This window comes from Babylonia areolata, chromosome 9 (assembly GCF_041734735.1).
Source record: "Babylonia areolata isolate BAREFJ2019XMU chromosome 9, ASM4173473v1, whole genome shotgun sequence".
Taxonomy (NCBI): domain Eukaryota; kingdom Metazoa; phylum Mollusca; class Gastropoda; order Neogastropoda; family Buccinidae; genus Babylonia; species Babylonia areolata.
Genome location: NC_134884.1, coordinates 14,602,791 through 14,626,105, shown reverse-complemented (window position 1 = coordinate 14,626,105; position 23,315 = coordinate 14,602,791). Strand labels below are relative to the sequence as shown.

Genomic DNA, 23,315 nt, shown 5'->3' with positions numbered 1-23,315 from the left:
CTAGAAACAGTGTGTGGAGTTAAGAGAGGCCAGAGGCTGAATAAGGAGAATGATGAGTGCAGGTCCAAGTACCAAACCCTGGGGTACACCATGATCAAAGGGAACCGGATTTGAACATGTCACGGACTCAGACTGACTGGGATCTATGAGAAAGGTTGCACTCAAGCCACAAAAATGCAATATCTTAAATACCATTACCATAGGACTAAAGATGATCAAAAGAATAGAATGGCTGACAGCAGCAAAAGGCAGCAGACAGATCTAAGAGTTAATACCAACACATCTCCATGGGCCAGAGCCATTTTGTCATTTTGGACCATTTCGTGACGGACGCAGTAGCCGAGTGATTAAAGCGTTGGACTTTCAATCTGAGGGTCCCGAGTTTGAATCTTGGTGATGGTGCCTGGTGGGTAAAGGGTGGAGATTTTTCTGATCTCCCAGATCAACATATGTGCAGACCTGCTTGTGCCTGAACCCCCTTCGTGTGTATGTATACCCAAGCAGAAGATCAAAAACGCACGTTAAAGATCCCGTAATCCATGTCAGCGTTCGGTGGGTTATGGAAACAAGAACACCCCAAAAAGCGGAGTATGGCTGCCTACATGGCAGGGTAAAAACGGTCATACACATAACAGCTCACTCGTATACATTAGAGTGAACATGGGAGTTGCAGCCCACGAACGCAGAAGAAGGACCATTACATAAAAACTAGAGCTTCATAATAATGATGATGCAGACTGACACTCACACCTCCCAGGCAAGAAGCTCATGGCATTTACAATAAAAATACATGCATCAAGTACACCATACATAAAAAAGCATGAGCACACACAAATACACCCACCTGCACACGCACACATACAACCAGCAGAAGTTCAAGCAGCACATCAGTCAATATGTGTTCTGAGAGATTTTTTCATCAACTAAACTGGAGAATCCTTGACAGACTGTGGAGAGCAGCTTGTTCCATACTACTGGGCCAAGACAGGAGAAAGAGCATTGACCTTGCAGATTTAAATCTTTATCTTCAAGGAAATAAGCACCCCAGAATCAGCAGCCAAGCACAGGGATCTAAGAGCATAAGTAAAACTGTTGTAACCTCTTTTATAAAAACTGGTATATACGCATACACACACACAGACACGCACACACACACACACGCTGTAAAATCTTGTGTCAACTCACAACATCCAGTTTATAAAGCACATGAACATGATCATGCTTTTCATGAAAAAAGAAAAACAATGAACAAATAAACCCATCTTTTAAAAAAAAATCAAAAAGCAAAAAAAAATTGTTTCTACATGAAAAAAGTCAGAATGGAGATTACATAATAACTTAACTCACAACTTACACCTACCTGGCATAGTCTCTATTTTCGACAGTGGAAGATTTGCTGTGAATACTGACCAGTGTTCAGAGAAAATGGTGCACACCTGTTGAAAATTCCACAAAAAAGGTGACTCCTCCGGTGAAAGAAGCTCCCTGCAGTTCACAGATGCAGAATGTGCACTTCACCATGAAGAGGACCTCACAGCAAAAAGGTAAACTGGGATCCACAAACATGCGAGAGAGAGAGAGAACAAAAATAAAGCACTCACATGCATTCTGGGGGGAAAAAAGTATAAATATTTGCATCTTCAAGAAGGAGAAGAGCTGGTAAGGCCGTTTATGTAGAGTAGTAGGCACCAGCCTGTTTACAATAAATAAATCATTTATGTCATATAACAAATACAGATTGGGGGGGGGGGGGGGAGAAACAATACAAACAGAGAGACAGCAGCACTGCCATTCAGAAATTCAAAAGTTTTTGTACTTTTCAAAGCTCACAACAGAGACATTTTTGACACCAACACTCATTTTCTGTACTGAAATATGGTTTTGTCAACAACAACAAAAAAAGTGAACAAATTGACCCAAACAATTCTGAAAGCCACAGTGGGAGTCATACTGTCCAGAAAGGGTAGTTTAAACAGCATAATGCAACAGATGTCTTATTCCTTGAAAAATACAAACAAACAAAATAAAACGACACCTCTACAAAGTGATGTAATTTCTTAATTTGTTTTGATGAAAAAGAAGGGGACGAGATGGGGGACCAAGATTATATTTTCAGTTCAGAAAGGGAGGGGGTGTGGAGGGGGGGAATCTAAACAGAATAAATTTTCAATTAATGTTGAATGTATATCTTTTAAGTATGGACTTGTTTGGGAGTTACTGGTTTATTGCTTGCCACACACTGAGGAACTCCCATGCCCCTCGAAGTAAGTCAAATATATGACAGCACAGTTAATGTGCTAACTCCAACTACACACATCAATAACATCTGCATTCCTGTGGTTATATGACTATGGCCAATAACAAGATCAAATGCCCTTGCAACAAAACAAAACAAAACAAAACAAAAAGCCCCCAGGAAACTGCTGAGGGAAGGAAATGGGAAGGGATAAAAAAATTTAAAAAAAGATAAACTTACAACATTGCAAAACATTGCAAAGTGGACAGGATATATATCTGCAGAGACCCAGGTTTTGACACACAACTGTCAGAGCTGGAAGAATCAGGTGAACAGTTCTTCAGCACAGCACCCCAATGACTCTTCACAGAGAGGGAGAAGATGTCTGTTTCTACAGTTGGAAAAGTTCTTGTCATGTTTTCAGCAAATGTATTTGTCCTTGAAGAGTGTGCGTAATTACGCACTTGAGCACATGCATGTGTTTTTCCAGTTAGCTTTTTTTTTCCTTCTTTCACCTGTGCCCTTTTATATGGCAACAATTTTTCATTCCAAAGTTAGTGCAGTCACAAGAATAAATCTGGAGATTTAAGTCTGGGTCATGTCACGTAATGTAAGTTTTACTGATCCAGTTATCTACTTTGGGTTAGTACACTGTATATGAAATACCTTATTTAAGTTATTGATAAAAATGAAAAATCATTAAGGGCAATCATGGAAGGATAATCAATGACTTCATCATGTCCTCAAATGCCAATAAAACCATGCACTCTCAGGTAGAGGCAGTCCTATAAACAGTTTTACTGCTGTGCTGATTTAGGCACTGGATGGTGAGATTTTTTCCCCCATCCATCACCACAGATTTGACAGAAATCACTTTCAAACAACAACAAAAAAGGATAGTAATTATCAGGATCATATCCTCTTTAGAATCTGTAGGGTCTTAGAGCAAACAGTAAATATCTCTGAAAATTTTGTTTGGACGATATTGTCATCTCGAGAACTTTTCTTTCAAATCTACAATCAATCTGTAAACGCTTTTGTCAAAACAAAGGCCAAAAACAATAACAACAACAACAACAAAAACTAACCAAACAAACAACAAAAAACTTTCAAAAGTGCAAATAAATCATCCATGCTTTTTGTCTCATACTTTGCTGTTTGATATGATCAAAGTCCAAAATGTCTGCAGAAAACTGTAAGCAGGAGAAACAACTTCAGTTTCATGTTAAGAACAATAACACGGACAACCTCAAATTCACATTGTGGTTTATAGCCCAACAGGACCATTTCAGAGCTGTCCGTCCTTAAATCCAGTTTTGAAGAACCCAAAACTGTGTTAAAACGTCAATCAAAACAACATTAAAAAGACCACTTCACCCATGTCTCGCTCAGCCCAAGTAAAATTTTAATCAAGTTTAAAATACCAAAAGTAACATAAAAAGACCAATTCACCCATGTCTGTTACAGTCCATGTAAAATTCACACTGATTTCCTTCAGGAAATTTTAAAAAAAAAAAAAAAAAAAAAAAAAAAAAAATTGTCCACGTGGTCATCCTGGAACCATACCTTCATGGAGCTATATGATATTTGCGTCTGATATCATGCAGATCCCAGCAGTCAATGAGATGTTTTCTGCTGTAAGGATAGTTGCATAGCACTGAGGCAAAGAAAGAAAGAAAAAATTGGAAAGTGGAATTATACCATTTGAGTGTATGTGTGTTCAGGAAGTGAGGGTTGTTCAAGTTTGAGTGGGTTTGCTGTTGTTTTTTCCTGTGATTGATACAACCTGAGCAAAAGTACCCACAAAATAAAAACAAAACAACAACAACAACAAAAAAAACTCTGAGAAAAACCAAAACCAAAACGAAACGGTGTATGTAATGGACAATGGAAAAGAACACTTACAGACTGATTCTTTTTTTTTTCTAATGAAGCAATGCTACCATTAATTTGTGTGTATGTTGCTTTTGATTTCTTTTCTGTAGCTGTTGATGTGATGAGTGACAGGAAGAGTCCAGCACTGATCTCTTAACTCCACAAATGAGCAAAAACTGATAACATAGAACTTCAAAATTGGGAAAAAAAAAGAGTACCATTTTGTGTGTGTGTGTGTGTGTGTGTGTGTGTGTGTATGCGTGTTTGTGTGTGTGTGTGTGTTGTTGTTGTTGCTTTTTGTTATTGGTGTTTTTTTCTTTTTTTTGTTTGCTATTGTTTGTGTGTGTGAGAGAGAGAGACAGAGAAAGAGAGAGACAATGTGTGTGTGTGTGTGTGTGTGTGTGTGTGTGTTTTGTGATGTTAAAAAGTACACAAAAAGTAAGAAATGCAGTAATGATGTCACAATACCTTATTTCACTGAGGTTCAGCATTCAAGGGGTTAATCAAAGCATGATTAAAAAAAATATATCTTTTAAAACTCAATGTCAGAGTAGCTCAAAAGACATCACTTTGTTTCCATTACCACACACTGACTTCAAAATGGACTGACACTAGAAACAGGAATCAGATGACCTTTTACTCCAAATTTCTTTGTCAAATTGTACTGTTTAGCAGAAACCATCTCTTATAATCTGGAGTGAGTTACCATGAGTGTTGTTTTTGTCCGTGTTCCACAAAACATGTGACTACAATCCAGCATAAAAAAAATTTGGAGTGGGGGCAGGGGGTGGGTGGGGGTGGAGGGGCTTGAATGACGAGATGGGATTGAGGGATGGAGGGGGCAGGGCTTTTTCACATTATTTATCAAAGCATATTAAAAAAAAAGAAAAAAAAGAAAAGGGGGAAGTGGGAAAAGGGAGGAAAGTCGAAGGTAAGTTCAAGAAGTGCGGGGTGTTGACGGTTTTGCTACGGATTTGAAACCATTCAAACACCAAAATTTCACTTTTTCACAGCTACCCATTAATTCCTGGAGCTATGCAATCATTTATAGGTCATGTGTATATCACAGTCATTTTTGTGTGTTGTTATGTTATCATTCTTGTTTTCGTTGCATCACTTGCTTATCACAACAGATTTCTCCAGATGGAATTCGGGTTGCTCTCCAGGTAAAGATTGTCAACTTACTGCAGCGCCAACTTTTTTTTCCCCCTCATATGTCTGTATCTTCAAAGAAAATGCCTTGGGGCAGAATCAAATACAAGTGATAACCCTTAGTGCCACAAGTTCTTTTTGAGTATACAAATGCATCAGCATGCTGCAAATGGGACTTTTATCATGATCATGTTTATCATCTCATCAGAAAGATCAGCAACCTTTTATTGTGGGTTGTGTGCATCATCTGACCCTCCAAAAAAGCATACATTAAACTGCTTCTAACAACAGGTAATGCTCTGACTGCAGAGAATAATGCTATTTGCTTTGAATCTGATTTTGTTGCAGGACGTTAGTATTTCTGTTGTTGATTGAGCAAGAAGAGATGATTTGGCAGAGGCTGACGACCCTGTTATGTCTGCTTCATATTCTAATGAATATTACCTCTCTCTCTTGCCCTCTCTCCCCCATTATTTATCTACAAGCTAATAGGAATAGATTTAAAATAATTAAAGGAAATAATGCAACACATTTCTTTTCGTCAAATGTTAAACTGACAGTACATTTGTTAATTTGTGCTTCCTGTTTAAAGTTCTTATAGAACTGATGTCTAAAATATGTAAATAAATGCTGCACATTTCTTCTCATTGGCTGTTGAATTGAATTTGTTCTTTTTACTTTTTAAAAACAAAAACTGTTCATTCTGATTTTTCCCACAGTATGACTTGTCGCCAGGATCAATGTTTAAATTAGACGCGCCATGGTCAATGTCGCCAGGTATCTACATGAAAAAATAAAATGTACATTGCGAATGCAAGGGTTGTGTGTTCCCATTGGGAAAAAAATGTTGGAGAGATTTAAACAGAAATACTTGAATAGTGGAGTATGCAAAGAAGCAAGGTAATTAGATGATGATGAAAAAAACGTAAATACTGTGTAACATACTGTACCACCTTCTGGTGTGTTTTTTCCCTCAAACATAATGGCTTGGTGAAGGGAAAAGTTTCTCTTTTAAAAAAAATTGTTTTACTTATGTACAATCAAAGGCGAAGGAAATATTAAGAGGCTTGCTGCCTTAATAATTCAATTAACTGCCTTTTCAAGATGTCCAAAAAAAAACAACAAAAAAAACAAACATAACTAGATTTTTTTTTTTTCTGAAGTGTGTTTAAATTACTCTTCAAACACAACTGGCAAGGGAATAACTTGATTTCGTCTGGGGGTTTTTTTTGTTTTTTTTGTGTGTTTTTTGGTTGTTGTTGCTGTTGTTTGTTTGTTTTGGTTTTTTGTTTACATCGAAGTACAATCAAAACTGAGGAAGCATATGCTACAGCTTCCTAAGTAAACACAAATGTCAAGAAAATAACATCTCTTGATTTTAGATATCTTTGAAAAGTATTCAGAATGTCAGATGTATTTGGTTATAAAATGTATTCAAAATATGTTATCAGGAAAAAACGGCAAATCATTTAAATTTTTTTTTTTTTTCAATTAAAAAAAATAACCACCTGTGTTAAACTGCTTTGAGTTGAATTTGCCAATAAATAGGTGTTGAAATCTTCATTCGTTTATCAACACATACACAATCACGTTTTCAACACTTTTACACAAAATTTTTTCAAAGCCTATCACAAAATATTGCACCATCCTCTTAAAGCACCTATTTTCTTCTTTCAAGAATAACAAAAACAAAGAAGAAACCTTTCATGACGGACAAATACATACAAGATTAATGTATCAATTTTCGTTGTCAAACTGTACTGTTTAGCAGAAACTTTCTTTCAATCTCAGTGAGTGATCAAAAGTGTTGTATACATGTGTTCCACTGAATATGTGACTGGAATGGAGCATCAAAACAAACAAACAAAATATATATATATATATATAAAATGCTTATGAAAAAAAAAAGAGAAAAAAAACATCACCATAGTATATGTGAAAAAAGAAAAATAAGGAATTTTTTAAAGCTTATGAAAAATATCACATGACAGAGCTGTCACCATCAACAAGTACAATACATAACAAAAACAAAAAAGTCCTTTGAGACAAAATTCATCATGAACTGAGTTTATTAAAAAATGAATCAACCCCCAATAAAATATTCAACATGGAATCCAACGGCAGTTGACATTCAGTCCAATTAAAAAAAATGTATTCCAACTTTTCTTAAAATTCAACATTGTATCAATAACTGCACTTGACCAAATAAACCTTGAATGACTCAAGCAAACATTACTATTATCAGTCAAAGACCAAAAAATCAAACAAATAAATCAGAGGCAACAATAACATCTTATTCTTCAGATTGCTGCTGGTTATGTTGGGGAAAAGTAAATACTGCTATTGTGTTAAAAGTTGAAATATACATTCCAACTGTGATTGTATATTCTAGAACCCGAATGATCCAGACAGAATTATGTGTTCAATGACTATGTCTAAATACTACAGTAAATACTCATTACAGTTATTCTCCCCTTCAATGACTATGTACAGAGATAATTCAAAAATGCTCAAAACAAACAATGTTGAATACTCAAAAATGCAAGTGGAAAAAGAGTGAAAGAACAAAATAACTATCTTTTTTCTTTTCTTTTTTTAAATCAAACTAACACTGGACATATTCTCAGACCAAAACATCTGTATTTGTCAACAATCACCAACAGAGCTGTCACAACATACTTACTCTCATCACTGTACAGACTTTCCACATTCCAAAACACAAATAAAACTTCAAACATACAGATAAGAACAGTTTTAAATGCAAACTGTTCTCTTTTTTTCTTTTTAAAGGAAATAACATTTTTCATCATTTGTCTGAATATAACAGCACTCCAAAAACTCAACATGTATGTAAGTGTTACTATTTCATTTCACTCAACTGCAAAGTCTTTTTGTGCTGCCAGGAATGGTAGGAAAAGCCAGCATATTGTTGGAACTTCACAGAGTGAACACTGGATACCAATCTGGATAATCTGGATAATATGAATATATGTCATCCGTTTTTCTCTGGATACATACTTATCCTGTGTATTCGAATATATTCCCCTCATTCATTTAATCATGTCATACCAGCCAATCTGACGAAGCGGTTTGTGTCATTGGACGACAGGGATTCAATTCCCAACTGAGTGGGGTTTTTCACCCGTGGCCAACTTCTAACCAGAGCTGAGTGTGCTATGGGCTTAAACGGGAAGACTGGGACCACACAGATGATTATCATACACTTCCATTTGCGTCTTTGGGTGTGTCATTCACATTTCCTGACCAACACTGCAAATGCCTGTATCTCTCTGACCTGGTTGACGCTGGAAATATGAAAGAAGGCGCAAAGTATAGCCTTGTCACTTTTTCCCAAACCTAAATGGACCCCGAAAGCAGCAGCAGCAGCATCCTTCATCACTGATAAAGTTTTTTTAAATTGTTCCAAATTCTATGGATTTCAAGCCCTGCTCCCATGGTGATCTGTTTCTAGCACCCAAAACTTCTATGCTTGGTATGAGTCCTGTCAAAGTCTTTGCTGTCAACAGATTCATTGGGAACTGTTATTGGAGGTACATGGTGGCGGTCTCCACTCTGGGGATGCCCACTCAGTCTTGCTCCACAACAAAGCAATTACTGTTGTCAGTATGGGGCGTAGCAGGTGGTGTCCTACCGCACACCACAAAGTCCTACTGCACACCACCAAAGTGACTCAGCAGCAGTACAGGGTCTTCTCCATTCTTGCATGTGTCGCCACCTTGTGACCTAACACTGACTGATCCCTGTGGACAGCCGATACTAGGACAGCAACAGAAAGAACTCAGTATGGCGGTGTATGCTGCTGAAAGATTCAGGCAACAAAAAAAACCACCAAAAAACACTTCTGAAGCCATGTGCAGCTACATTCCCCCCCCCCCCCCCCCTCCCCCACTCATATGAAAAGATGTATCCATCCCATAAACAACAAACGATAATCTAAAATTGCCAACAGGCCATACTGACATTTTTCAACAAGAAATAGTGTAATCCTGAAAGATAAAACAAACCCAGCTTTTAATCTGGGACATCTTACTGATGCTTCCCAATTCTTTATTATTACACTTTTTATCTGTAAAAATATATATATTTCAAGCTCTCCCTCTTTTCAAAATGTTTTATTTTTCTTTCTATTTTTGTTTTTGAGGGCTGGATGAAAAAAAAAAGGATGTTTGCTTAATCCAATACCCTAATAAAAGATACCAACAAATTGACCAGATTCTCAGGAATAAGAAAAAATGGCTGCAACTTTTAAACAAAAACACAAATGAGTCAAATATATGTTTGAAAACACCCTAAGCAACAGACTATATCTTTCAAAATCTTCTATTTGATGACAAATTGCTGAAGAGGTGGGTCAGAAAATTTCCTTTAATTTTAGATGACAAAATGTTCACATGCCAAAATGCTGAATGGTTCAAAGAGACAAGAGACTGAAGAAGAGAAAAAAAAAACACCTCAGCCATCAGGGCACTTTTTTTTTGATGAACAACATTTCAAACCATCAAACAAAAACCAAAAAAAAAGACAAATCATCTTCATCAAATTAATCATTTACCCCCACTGTCCCCTTTCTTCGTTAGACAATGTCGGATATCTCACAAGAACACACACAAAGTTTCGCTAATCCACTCTGAGAACTAACCTCTCCATCCCCAAACCTGGGCTTCTGATTAAGATTTGTTTTTTAATATAAAAAAAACTGTTGGCTCCAGGGACTCCAACCATTATTTCAAATGGTCCAAGACTACTTTCAAAGGGTCACTCTGACGCTGCACATTCTCACCAAATCCCCTTAACAGCATACGCAGGCATACCATTTCAGCCAATTAAGTTTCTGGGCCAAAAAAGGAAATGGGAACCAACTGCATTTCGGCGCCAATGATCCTAGTGTCAGATACAGGATCGTCACTTTTTGTGTGTCAATTCTAGAAATGTTCTGAATGTCCCATGGACCTGCTTGATTAACATGAAATGAGTCCGGTTCATTTTCAATGAGTCAGGGACATAATATTTATGCATAATCCTAAGCCTTCCCTCATCTTCAAAAAGAGGATTGAAACTTACACTGCAAAAACTGACAGAACAAACCTACGTCATACAATCCCTTGTTGAATGTTTAGTTAGGGAATTTAACAGATAATTTTCTGAGACATAAACAAACATTTTACAACAATCAACATTAATCCATTCCCTCCTGCTGCGTTCCGTTTTCCAATTTTCTCAATAGAGAATTCATAAAGTTTGTATTTTCTGGACGCACAAAAAGTCACAAAATATCTCACAAACAAACAAAAAAAAGGACCAGAAACTCAGTTCATGATATGTCCCCCAAAACGTCTTCACTTTTTGCCAGCTGTCGTGTTCTCCGTCTTCACCTTCTTAGCACCAGCACTGGACGACTCCTGGCCATTTTTCTCCTCCCCACTCGCCTCCGTACCAGCCTGGAAGTGTGCAACATATGCAACTGCTACATCCGCAACAAAAATGTTTTCCTACTGTGTGCTTTACATTACTTTTATAGCAAAAATCAAAAGTTACGCCAAAAAAAAAAAAAAAAAAAAAAAAAATCATTTTCTTTAATTACTGGCCTCCTAGCAAAAAATCTTTGTAAAAATCAGTTACAAAAACAAAAAAAAAGAAAACTCAAAACAAAAACGGGGCAGTGGGGATGGCAAAATCCTTGAATAAGACACAAAATGACCGGCTGTTTTTGCCGTATAACAAAAATAAGTACAGCAGCAAAATATGACCCATCAGTAACATGATTTTGACTGTGTCACCTTTCTGGTATCTTGGTAAAATAAAAGGTTTCAACAATAATTCCAGTATTTTATAATTATAGTCTTAGTTGCCAGGCCTTCAACACAAATCAACCAAAACTCACAGTACCATTTTTAACATTTTCATAAGTAACTGGATTTATCTGCCTCGTCTCCAGTAAAACCATAAGGACAACTATTATCAGTAAATAATCATTCACAAAAAAGTAGAAAAACCTGTGTGTAAAATCCACTAATAAATGAATGAAGAAAAAGAACAAAATCTACTTTTAATAAATTCCAAAAACAAATAAACACACAACACACATTTATGACTGAACACTCAACAGACAGTCCATCTCTTTTCCAGATTCTGACAGACTCTGGTACGTTTTTCATTCGAACAGCACCAACACTTATCACCCTTGAAATCAGCCACAATCCATCATTTGCCTTCAGACTGTTGGCATGCACATCTACTTGAACAAGTCATCAAATCGTTTTGTGTTTACCTGATCTGTTTCAACCACATGCTGACCTGATGGTTTTAATTACAGACGCCAAGGATCAAGGATCAAACACTGTGAAACGCATCAAAATAAAATCACAACACAGCAACCAGAAACATAACATACCTACTTTCATTCCAAGTAATGACGACAATAATTACCACCTACCTTAGATCCTCCTGAAGCATTGGTACTACTTGAATCACCATCCTGCAAAATCACAAAAAGCAATGTGGAATTTACCACAGCAATATACTTTTTGAATGCTAGAACTCTTTAAGATAATCTGAATATACCACAGTTAAAATACTTAATAAAAACCCTGGATGAACTGGAACAGAATGTGAGCAAAAAGTGAAACTAATAATTATCAAAAATAACATCACTGGGTAATAATGGAAAAACATGAATGCCAGCACTGAAGAAAAATAAACAAAAGAAGTGTATTCATATCCACAGAGCTACAATTTCAAATTTGTGACAGTCCAGCATGAAATGTGTCTCCATATTAAAATAGTTCATTATCATATTGTAGTTTGGAGCTCTTAAAAACCCTGTAAAAAAAAAGCTCTTTCCAGCAAGGACAACCACTATCAAATCCTATATCAGTATATGTGATCAATGGATGTGGGACATACTTCTGAAGAAAGTCCTTTACAAAGTCCAGAAAATGTGTGCAACATATCTTCAACATGATGACACTTTGTCCTTTAAAGCATTTTTGTCCTCATAATAAAACAGAATTCTGTCACGATAAAGGATAATGGTTCCATGATAACATAAACCCATCAAACTTCATAACTTGAATGATTGTATCCCCCAAGACTTGAATTCTACATATTGAAATCACAGGAACGTTAAGCTTATCTTGCGATGGATAATTTCAGTGAAGCATGCCAGGCAAGTCTCCAGGGCCAATCGAAGGTAGTCATTAAACAATAGTCATTAAACAATCGCAGTCACAAATATTCAACACACATCTGACCAAGCAAAATCTGCTGAGATGCTGATTCTGGACAAAACAATTTTGGCAGCAGCAGTCAATGCCACAGGCTGAGTGGTGTAAAATGTTCTCTTTGCCATAATTTCCAAATAATTTTCAAACACTGCATCCAGAAGAAACTCAGAGTAATTTTCCCCTGACACTCTTGCATGTTGAAGTCCTACCTTTGTCCATTGTCTACAACAACAGCCAAAAACAAAAGCAGTAGTCAAGACTGGCAATATAAGTCAATCATGTTAAGAAATCAATTAAGCAAAACAATTATATTTTTTTCCTTCTTCTTCCTCCTGAGGTGCTTCAGTCAGATCTATTCTTACCGCAGTTTTGAATATTTTCATGTTGTGTTCCTTGTGGCAATGCTGACACAGCGCCCAAGCACTGTCAAACCGAGCATCACACGTCGCACAGTCCAGCTCTTTCTCTTCTGCTGCAATGTCAAAACTTACAGGGTTACAACACACATACACTCCTACTTTGGCACACATACAAACAAATGCAGCATAAATCTCTAACTTTAACACACACAAATATACAAATACAGTATAAATCAGCATTATGAAGACTGTACATAGTAGTAGGGTTATATCTGAAAGTCCTTGTGCATGACATAAATCTTGCTGCTGTTTTCTAAGCCATTTTAATGGCATTACCACATCCACATTGATCATGATACACAGCTGCACCCAAGCAGGTTTAGCCACAATCCCAATGCCAGTTATCCACACAGAACTATCACTGTTCATGATTAATCAGAAAAGCTCTGTTTACTTCATAATCAAAAAGGTATTTAAACTTATCCACACACCTTTTTATTCAAGCCGCTCAATTTTGAGTAATTTTCAATTGTTACAAATGCACATCAAGACTGCACTGTGGCTCTGTACCAGATTAATTAGTGCATTTTTGGAGGTACCCTGTAATGCATGTATATAATGTAATGTTTGTCTATGAGTGAGTGAGTGAGTGTGTGTGTGTGTGTGTGTGTGTGTGTGTTTAGATATGTATATATCTATGTATGGATGGATGGATGTGAGAACAGGTGCATGGACTGAAATGTAAATAGATTTATATGTGAGTTTTGTTGTTTTATAGCTGAAAAGAATATTTGCTACAACAACAAAAATTTAGGTGCCTAGGTAAGACCCCTCAACGCAGAAGACAACTGACCTGGAGGTTTGGGAGGGTTGGTCTGACACTGGCAGGAGGTTCGCAGCCGGCACGGGATCTTCTTGTGCTGGGCCAGGCTGTGGAGACTGGTGAACTGCATCTTGCACACCCCGCAGATCAGCACGTCCTTCCCAGGCGCCATTGTCGGACCTGGCAGAAACAGAAATCATATCAAAGTGGCTGCTGTCGAGCCACAAACAGTTCTTCATTTTGGCTTCCTTGAAAGAAGAACATTTATGGAATATGTGAAGTGTGAGAACTGTCAACAGAAACTGAATATGTAAAGTATGAGAACTGTCAACAAAAACTGAAAATGTCAAATAAAAATGTCCATAAATCAAACTGTGGAACATGGTCAATGCCCATAAATGTTAATTATGAGAAATGTCTGCATAAAATGTGAACTTAAAATCCCAGTTACTGAACTGAAAAGACTTGTCTGGTAAATATCTAAAGACCACAGAATCAGATGCCAGAATATCATGGAGGATTTGGTGACCAAACGTTTGGCTTTGGTTTCGCTTATAAGAAAAAAAAAGGTATGAAATCCATTTCTTTTGTGAAAAAAAGAAGAAAATTCCAGTCTCACTGAATGAAATATAACAGGATACCTCTATAAACTACACAAAAATCTAAATAAAAGAAAAGCATTGCCAAGTAATTTCTTTGAAAAAAAAGAAGTAATAAATTAAAAAGCAAACTGAAAACCAGCAGTCTTTCAAACTGCATTGAAAAAAAAAATTCAACCAACCAGTGGACACTGACGACTGCTGACTGACACTGGCTGCTTTGGTGACTGTTGTCGCCGCTCGTTTCACGGCCGCCGCGGCCGCCCTAGTGGCAGAAGTGCTGGGGGTGATGGTAGGGCGGGGGCGAGATACGACTGGGCTTTTCACCGAGCTGTTAGACAGCGTGACCAAGTTGCTGCGCTGCATGGAGGGGTTGGTTTCCTGCCGTGGCCGCTTCGCCGCCTGGGGGTGGGAGGGGCTGCTCTGTGGTGGAGGCCTCCTGTCAGCATATGGAAACACCCAAGTTATTCATGGGAACTATGACAAAAACAAGTGTTCATAGTGAGCCACAATACTTAAATCTTTTTTTTTTTTTTTAAAGCCCGCTGGCATCATGTGTAAAAGAATAAATTGTCACACAATGAGTTGTGTGGACTGTAAGAATTCCAAACTTCAAAGTATCATCTTGTGGAACTGCAACATGTCTCAAGCCCATATAAACAAACACATGGATACTTTTCAGTGTATTCCTCACAAAACTTTTTCACTTTTTCTTCTCTCCTTCAGGCAGTCCATCTCCCTGTTGCTTTCACACACTGGCTACTGAAAAGAAAAAGACGGAACGACAACCGGCTGCTTTTGACGAACACTGCTGAAACTTCACTGAAGTCAAGGGTGGATGTTTGCTCAGTGTAGCTGCATGGCAAAGAGTGTTGTCATCAGCAGGGAGCTAATCAGACGTCACCTCGCGTACGTTAAATCAAAACAGTCACAGCAGTGCAAAGTCTCCTAGCGCATGTGACTTCAAGGCAATTTTAACACAGATAACACTATATGGACTGCTGGCATTGGGAATGCAGCTGTTAAGCCAGGATGTGGCTGTGTATGGGAGACAAACAGGAGTGGGACTCCGGCAATGGAGCAGCAAATGAATTGTTTTTTCAATGAAATGAATTTATGATATATATCATTATATCATGTTACCTGCTTGGAAGAAATGTTTACACAAGCTGTCTTTTCTTTACCTGTCGGTCATCCCTGGTCCGCTGTTCCGTTTTATTGCCGCTTTCTTTGGTTCTGAGACAATGTTCAAATCTGTGGAGTGAGAAAAAAGAACTTCAGGCTGTATGCTTTAATGTTCTTAGTTTTTCTCCACCTGATTAGTAACTTGGAGAAAAAAAAAAAACCCTTGTCTTTTTAAAATAGGGTCACATGAAAGCAATAGCTGAATGGTTTTGTCATACTTGATACCATCCGGTTAGAGTCTGTTCTAAAGTCTGCTAGCTTTAAAGGGTGGGATTTACACATATGCGCTCAAAACTGCAACTTCATGTTTCACCCCATTCAAATGTGCACATATAAAAAATACAGAAAGATTCCTTTTTTTCATAAACCTTCTAAGTCAGTTGAATTGTGTGTGTGTGTGTCCGCACATGTGTGTGTATGTGCGTGCTGGGATTTGATTTGTTATTGCTATCCCTGTTTGTTTGGGGATGGTGCTGTTAACATACAACGTGTAGAAATGTTTTTCCCACCCTCTGTGAATCAAGTTTGTCCATTCACTCATAATCCACATCCAATCTATGTTTGAAGAATTACAGAAAAATACCAAGCATCCAGAGTGTTCCTTAACGAACTTCTGACAAAGCTAACATGTTCTTCAACACCTATTTCAGGGATCGCGTTAACGCATGTTTTTCGCGTATTTGACGCATTTTCATTTTCGCTGACTCATTTTCACAGCGCTCACGCGTAACACTTACGCAAAACAACTTTTACTCCAAGCCGTATCAATGCAACTTTAGGACTGACTTGGCAGCTAGGTTTGCGATACTGAATCAGACGGTACAAGACAAAGTGTCTGTGCACGCGGAGCTCTGCGAGATGCCTACGTGACTCTTAACAGCTACAGCCAATTAACAGAGTACGCGCGCACACAACACTGCTTAGCTGACGAGTTTTGGAACAGAGTGGCGTCATTACAGGGCGTGACCAGTTTCGAGAAAGCCTGCAAAGTCGTCATCATGGATTATGACGCAACATATCCTGATTTTGCTGTGCTGGCGAACATTGCATTGACAGTCCCTGTCAGCTCTGTTCCTTGTGAGAGGTTTCAGCTTGCAAAATATGATCAAAACTGCTGACTGATCAAGACTGACAGATGCGCATGTGGACACACTGTTGCGCATTGCAATGGAACGTCCAGCATTGAGCCAGTGCAACGAACTGATTGTCAGGGCTTGCGGTGAATTTCAGCGCCGACGTGAGCGGCGAAAATAGGTGAGTAAACCTTTGATTTAGTGTCAAAGGTCTGACGCAATTCCAACTCTAACTTACGCGTTTTTTTGCCGACTTTGCGTAAGCTGCACGCGTTTTGAAAAAGTCTAGCGCGATCCCTGCTATTTACAACATTACACTTTCAAACATCCCTTTGAACTTACCCAGAATCTGGCCTCCATAAGAGTTTCCATTCTCAAACGCCACTGCCCTCCTGGCCTCTCCAGGGTGGCTGTACTGCACAAAAGCGTAGCCTTTGTGCATGGAAATACCCGTGACCAAGCCATACTGGCAGAAGATTCTGTCCACATCCTCCTTGGTCAGGGCAAAAGTGTTGAGGTTGCCGACAAAAACGCGGGAATCTTTGGATGCAAAATCATTGGAGTTGGTGACATTACTGACTTGATTCAAATGAGGTGGGGGTGGTGGCACCGGTCCACGGTGTGCAGGCATGTGAGCTCCATATGCTGGGCCTCGACGCATCATGTCTGAACGGACACTGTCATCACAAAGAGTGTAAAAGACCATTGAAAAGCAAAGTACACAATCAAAAAGATATCTCGATTCAAATAATTAAATATACACATTTCATTGTGCATCTAATGTTTCTCAGATATATTCCTTGTCATGAACTTATCTATTTTGTCTTGCAAATGGATGTACTTCATCACATTTTGTATATGTGTGTGTATTAAAAAAAATAATAATAATAAATAAATAAATAAAAACCTGTAGAACAAACCTCGTATTGCAAGCAGGAAGATAGACTGTTTCATATAAAACTTTAATATGATCTGTTAATACAGCTTCAGATCATTTGAAAAATTCTACTTCTATCTTGTGCCAAGAAGCTCGATTTTTTGTATTTTAACTTACCTCAATGTGGCTTCTAACTAATACTATTAATAGTTCTACAAATTTAGTAGTTCATCCTACTCCTTCAGGTACATACAGAGACCTCATGGTCCAAGACACACCCTGAACCTTTAACACACACACACACACACTGATTATCATGTGGATCTGATGATAAACAGAGGTCTCATGTGCAGCTAGCATGTATTGGGCTTGAGAAGCTGACGTCACGTGTAGTGCACTGTGGGATAGGATGCCATTTTGCCGGTCAGGCGCAATGAACGAAAACGAAACTATGCGACGCGGTGCTAAACCATGATCGTCTCCACAAAGATACTGAGCAATGCCTCTCACTTGCTGCATTTTCAGCTGTACTTGCCAAGTATACAATACTGATTCCAGACCCACTATCGATTTTTAACGATTCCTCATTGTTGAAACTACACACACACACACACACTGACTGATGTGTGCACACACTCTTGCACGCGCGCGCACACACGCACACACACACACACTGATTGATGTGTGTGTACACACACACACACACACACAGTGATTCACACAGAAAAGTAATACACACAGTGACAGGCATATCTATATATTCACAGAATCAAACATACATTTCTACTATGAAAAATTTGATTGAACTGAGCTGAAAAATGGGGGAATGAAGGGGGGAGGGGAGGGGAGGGGTTAAGGAAGGAAGGAAGAGAGTGAGAGAGAAACAGTGTGGATCTGAGTGTGTGTGTGTGATTGAGTTTGTGTGTATGCATGTGTTGATGTGTGCATGAGAGAGAGAGAGAGAGAGAGAGAGAGAGATTAACTCCAAGTGCAAAGGTCAACATAAAAGGTTTATGTTTTCAAACAAGCCTGCCTGTGATATGTTCCAAGTATCACTGACCCTGCTGGGCACCATCTCTTCACCATGGGCACAGCAGAGTGAAAGTAACAGAAAACAACAGAAACAAGAGTGAAGAATAGAGAGGAAATATTGAAAAGTTGAAATTTTACTGATAATATTCCAGTTTTGTGATTTTCCCGACAGTATTAGTTTTTACTGCCTTCTCTGCCACAAGGGAAGAGGCGCCTCTTGTCCCCAGATGCTGATCATAACTTAAATGAGACTGTGTCTACAATCACTGTGGCATCAATTTGTTCAATCCTTTGGGTAACAAGTAGCAGTAATAATTGAATGCTTTGAAATTTTCATGAAATGACCATCTAATCTTCATGCAGGAGACATGACAGATTCTTATTACAAACACAATCATACAGTGATATGTAGGTAAAATACCAAAAGGTTTTACATCATTCATTTCAAAGGCTGGGGAAAGTGAACAAGTGACTTGTGAGCACATAACAGAGGAAAGTGGATTTTAAAAGTAAATTTCTGCTTGGGAATCTTTTCTTGCTGACTGTAGATTCAATATTGGAGAAAAAGTGGGACTATAATGTGTGCTGAAGTGAAAATTCCAGCCTTCACCTGAGGCAAATGTCAGATGCATACAAAAGACAGAACATACATGAAAACTTGCCCACTTAAGAATGTATACAAAAAGAGTAAATGGAAACCTGGAGTGGGTGTGTGTGTGTGTGTGGGGGGGGGGGGGGGGGGGTAGCATCTTATCCCTATCAGATACTGAGTTGAAATGTGAAATTTGCCCTGTACTCTGTGTATGTATATGTGTGTGTGTGTGTGTGCAGTGTCAGTGTGTGTGTGTGTTTTGTGCTTTGATAGTGTGAGTGTGTAGCTTGAAACCAGCCTCCCCACCTAACTCATACATAAATCACACAAACATAATATTGATAATAATACTACAATAATTCACACACACACTCTCTCTCTCCCCTTCAATCCTTCTATCTCTATCTAGCACAACACACACTCACAAACGGTGGAACATGTTCACTAACTCACACACACACACACACACACAATGACACAACACACACACAAAGCACACAGTGAATCATTCACACAGAGTGACACACACTAACACACTAGACACATTGACACACCACTCAGAAACAATCACACACTCACAAGCCACTGATATAAATTTTGTTTAGATCAGTGCATACTAGCACACCATGGCATACTGACAGCACACTAACAGAACGTGCGTGCACGCATACCTTTTTCCGTCTTAGTTAACAGGCATAAAATCGAAGAACACACACACACACACACAAAGTTTCAAGTTTTAATTATCCTTTCACTCCTATTGGAGTATGGAGGATTACTGCAAAAAAATCTCTTCATGCCCAGAACATTTCCAAATACACAATGTCACATAAAAGTTGAGAAAACACAAATGTCTTAACTCCAAAAGTATAACTAGGCAACATTTGCAAATCCAATCATCTTACATGCACATACACATACACAGCAGAAGTGACTCACGCACTGGCAGACACAATCATTCTCAGCTGAATCATACTGGTCGAAGCCATTCACAAAGCGAAGTTTATCGATGTATGGATATTTGCCTCAAGATCAAGATTGTCAACATTCTTCATATTTTCCTTTGCTTTTTTATTTTACACTTGTTAATCGATCAAGAGCACAAGATGTTCGAGCAAGTCAGATCGTTGAATCAACTAAAGTGTTGTTGAAGCGGACCGAAATGAAGCAAATAACTCTGACAATCCTAGTTTTGTGACGTCATCGCTCGTTCCCTACTTAGTGCACGTAAAAGAACCCACTGCAACAGGATTGTTCCTGGCATCTCTAGAAAAATTCACTTTGACAGAAAAACAAATGCACTTAGGAGCATGAAAAAAGGCGTGAAAAAAAGTGATTGTTCTCTCAATGTACTATGTTACATAGTAATGTAGAGCAACCCAAATTTCATTAAAAGAAACATGTTGTGCACATGCACATACATACACGCAACTATTTGTTGATTAATGGGTGAAGTGAGATAAAAGGGGAAAAAAAGGGAAACTGGGAAGTGTGCGTGGATACAAGACTGGAATCACAACAGGTGGACACACAAATTGTTTAACACGATAACAAGTAAAAAAGTACAAACACTATGACTCACGGTCACAATCACAATCTTGTGATACTGATAGTTTCAAGTTTGACCTGAGGCTGGAGGGATGGAAACAACTTACAGCTCAAAATGAAAATGCAGGACGACAGAGATGAGCCGATACTGATATCAAACAAAATTCTGCTTTTTCAACTGACCTCCATCGGTAAAACTATCCATAAACATGTACATGAACATACCTACATTAAACACGCGCGCGCGCGCGCGCGTACTTACAACATCCCGTATGGAGTCAAAAGTTGATTAACAGCTTCTGCAAATTGAGCCTTTGGACATGTGCTAAGAGTGACTGCTATAGCTTAATAAACTGCCTGAAATCATGAACCCAGTGTGGCATATAAATGATCCACATATATTCCACATTTTTATTGTAAACATGCAGCGTGTAACTTTATTTCAAATGAAAGCATGGCAAGTGCCGCAGCCAGACCGTGGTAACTTGAGAAAGACTGTCTTAATTCTCATGTAACAGAGCGACATCACTCAAAGCAATGTCGAATATTAGCAATGCACAAACCAGACATACAAACCCTCACGTTTACAGCATGAATCGGGAGTTAATCGTTTTTGGAACGTGGTAAGTTCTTCTAAGTCAGCTTTCCTTTTCCCTCGAAACCTCGTTGTCAAACGAAGATGGCGCACATAACTTCCGGTTTGTGGTTTTACAAAAAGCAGACTGTGGGCCCATGATGTGTATTATTTTATTTATTTGTGCAGAAATACCGGTTCATTAAAATACTATCAAAACTCGTTTTTGTTTTGTTGTTCAATGTAGGTTTCTAAATGTCGATTTGTTCTGTTTTCCTATCATTCGATAGGTAAAACCATTAATTTTTATTTGGTCAAGATGCTTCAGAATCTTATCATAGTTGCGTTCGGTGAAGAGAAGAGGACGTGCATCAGTTCAACACCACAAGAAGTCTTGAAGGAAAAAAAAAAAGAGACAACAATGTCGCCAAAAAATGATTTTCCGTGGTCTTGTTAAGTGTATATATACGGCTCGGGATCCGAAGTTTCCGTCATTGCCGCAGCGGGACGGCTAAACCGGGCCAACTCTGAGACTGAACTGAGTATGTTCCTTGACTGATGTGTCCCAATGCCAATGTGCCCATGCATATATATCTCAGAACGTGTCCCCATACCGATGCGACCTAGTGCTTGTACTTGTGTGTCCCCGATGGACTGATCAAGGTCAACGGTCAATGTGCTTAAAATCAGTTGGGTCACTGACAGAAGTATATATCTCCGACGGAGTCAGTCAGTGATGTATCTCCCGTACGTACCGATGTGACATTGTGCTTGTACTTGTGTGTCCCCGATCGATGGACTGGGCAAGGTCAACGGTCAATGCCGGCACTTAAAATTGGGTCATAGTGACCTAGATCCAGATATCAGGTCATTTTGGCTCACAATTATTAACTCTGTTGCGTCATGGAGAGCCAGATCATGTTGAAGGTAAACTCAGTGGATCATGTGCTGATGTCAGATCAATGTTACAGAAAATTAATAATTACGATCCAGGTCAAGATCAGACTGAGACCAACATGATGCTGGGGACTACACTCGGCACTGACCTGTAACAAACTTATCTTCTTACATCATGAACTGAGGTCAATGTGACTTCAATTTAAGCTTGGTTTGGGTCACCATGACCCGTTCGGATCACCATTACATTAAACTCAGTCTCAGTTTCAACAGTCCATTTTTTTTTTTTTTTGTCACATTCAGTATTCGCGGCCTTACACCGTGATCTGGACACTGGCATCTGACATATAATAAACCGATATCGGTCACTCTGACCCGGTTTTGATACATTTTACCTCGATTCAGCCATTCTACCGGATATAGGTACAATAAATTAATAATTACCACATCCTGTGTAAACCTTCCAACAACATCACCTGACGAGCGCTCCATCAAGTGAGAACCCTCAATAGAAAAGAAAATTGGGCAAATAAAACCAGGACAGATAATCGGGAGAAGATGAAGGTGGCCGTAATGACATGGGCCTAAATGAAGAGGGCAGTTCACAGCGGCTAAGTCCACTGGAAGAGCATTATTGCAGCCCTGCGTGCTCTTCAAGGAGTTCAAAGAATTAAGGAAATCTGTCTGATGCCAGGAGACGTGGGTGCAATAATGCAATTAAAATTTAATGTTACTCTAAAACTGTTGTGCTGAAGGTGGTCAGTGTTTCTAAGACTCATACCGCAGGCGGGCACTGATGATAAGCGATTATTGCTTTTTAAAATTCTCCCAAGCCGTGTATCTCAGACAGCGTCTGACGGCCAAATCCCAACCCTTGGCCTTCACACGTTGTCCAGCTTCTGAGATCAGCAGAACAGACATTTCTACTAATAGGGGAAAGGACGAAAAGCAGGTCACTGGCGCCTCCAAACATATTCTATTCTAATTGGGTTTTTGACTCACTTGTGTAAACAAAGTGAGTCTATGCTTTAACCCGGTGTTCGGTTGTCTGTGTGTGTGTGTGTGTGTCCGTGTGTCTGTGTGTCCGTGGTAAACTTTAACATTGACATTTTCTCTGCAAATACTTTGTCAGTTGACACCAAATTTGGCATAAAAATAGGAAAAATTCAGTTCTTTCCAGTCATCTTGTTTAAAACAATATTGCACCTCTGGGATGGGCACAAATTTTTTTTTTTAAAAGAAGCCTAAT

The 23,315-nt window shown here is 38.7% G+C and overlaps 1 protein-coding gene across 3 annotated transcripts; it reads right to left on the bottom strand.

The window, feature by feature from the left end:
- Positions 1–7,314: 7,314 nt before the first annotated feature.
- Positions 7,315–21,296, bottom strand: LOC143286082 (uncharacterized). Of its 3 annotated transcripts, none has more exons than XM_076593654.1 (8): positions 21,178–21,296; positions 16,889–17,223; positions 15,473–15,542; positions 14,471–14,727; positions 13,720–13,869; positions 12,870–12,979; positions 11,718–11,759; positions 7,315–10,722 (listed from the first exon to the last, which is right to left on the bottom strand). In XM_076593654.1, the coding sequence occupies exons 2-8, from the start codon at positions 17,208–17,210 to the stop codon at positions 10,621–10,623; spliced, it is 1,053 nt and encodes a 350-aa protein (XP_076449769.1). In that variant the 5' UTR covers positions 17,211–17,223; positions 21,178–21,296; the 3' UTR covers positions 7,315–10,620. The 3 variants fall into 3 exon arrangements, with proteins under 3 accessions (XP_076449769.1, XP_076449771.1, XP_076449770.1); XM_076593656.1 differs by having other exon boundaries at positions 12,870–12,976; XM_076593655.1 differs by having other exon boundaries at positions 21,172–21,274.
- Between the last annotated feature and the right edge of the window lie 2,019 nt (positions 21,297–23,315).

Bases quoted from the DNA above. Each gene is read 5' to 3' on its own strand.
- LOC143286082 (XM_076593654.1), bottom strand. From the start codon at position 17,210: ATGATGCGTCGAGGCCCAGCATATGGAGCTCACATGCCTGCACACCGT. The intron at 15,543-16,888 runs GTAAGTTCAAAG...CTCACTCCACAG, and splicing joins TTATGGAGGCCAGATTCTGG to ATTTGAACATTGTCTCAGAA. The intron at 14,728-15,472 runs GTAAAGAAAAGA...ATATGCTGACAG, and splicing joins GGACCAGGGATGACCGACAG to GAGGCCTCCACCACAGAGCA.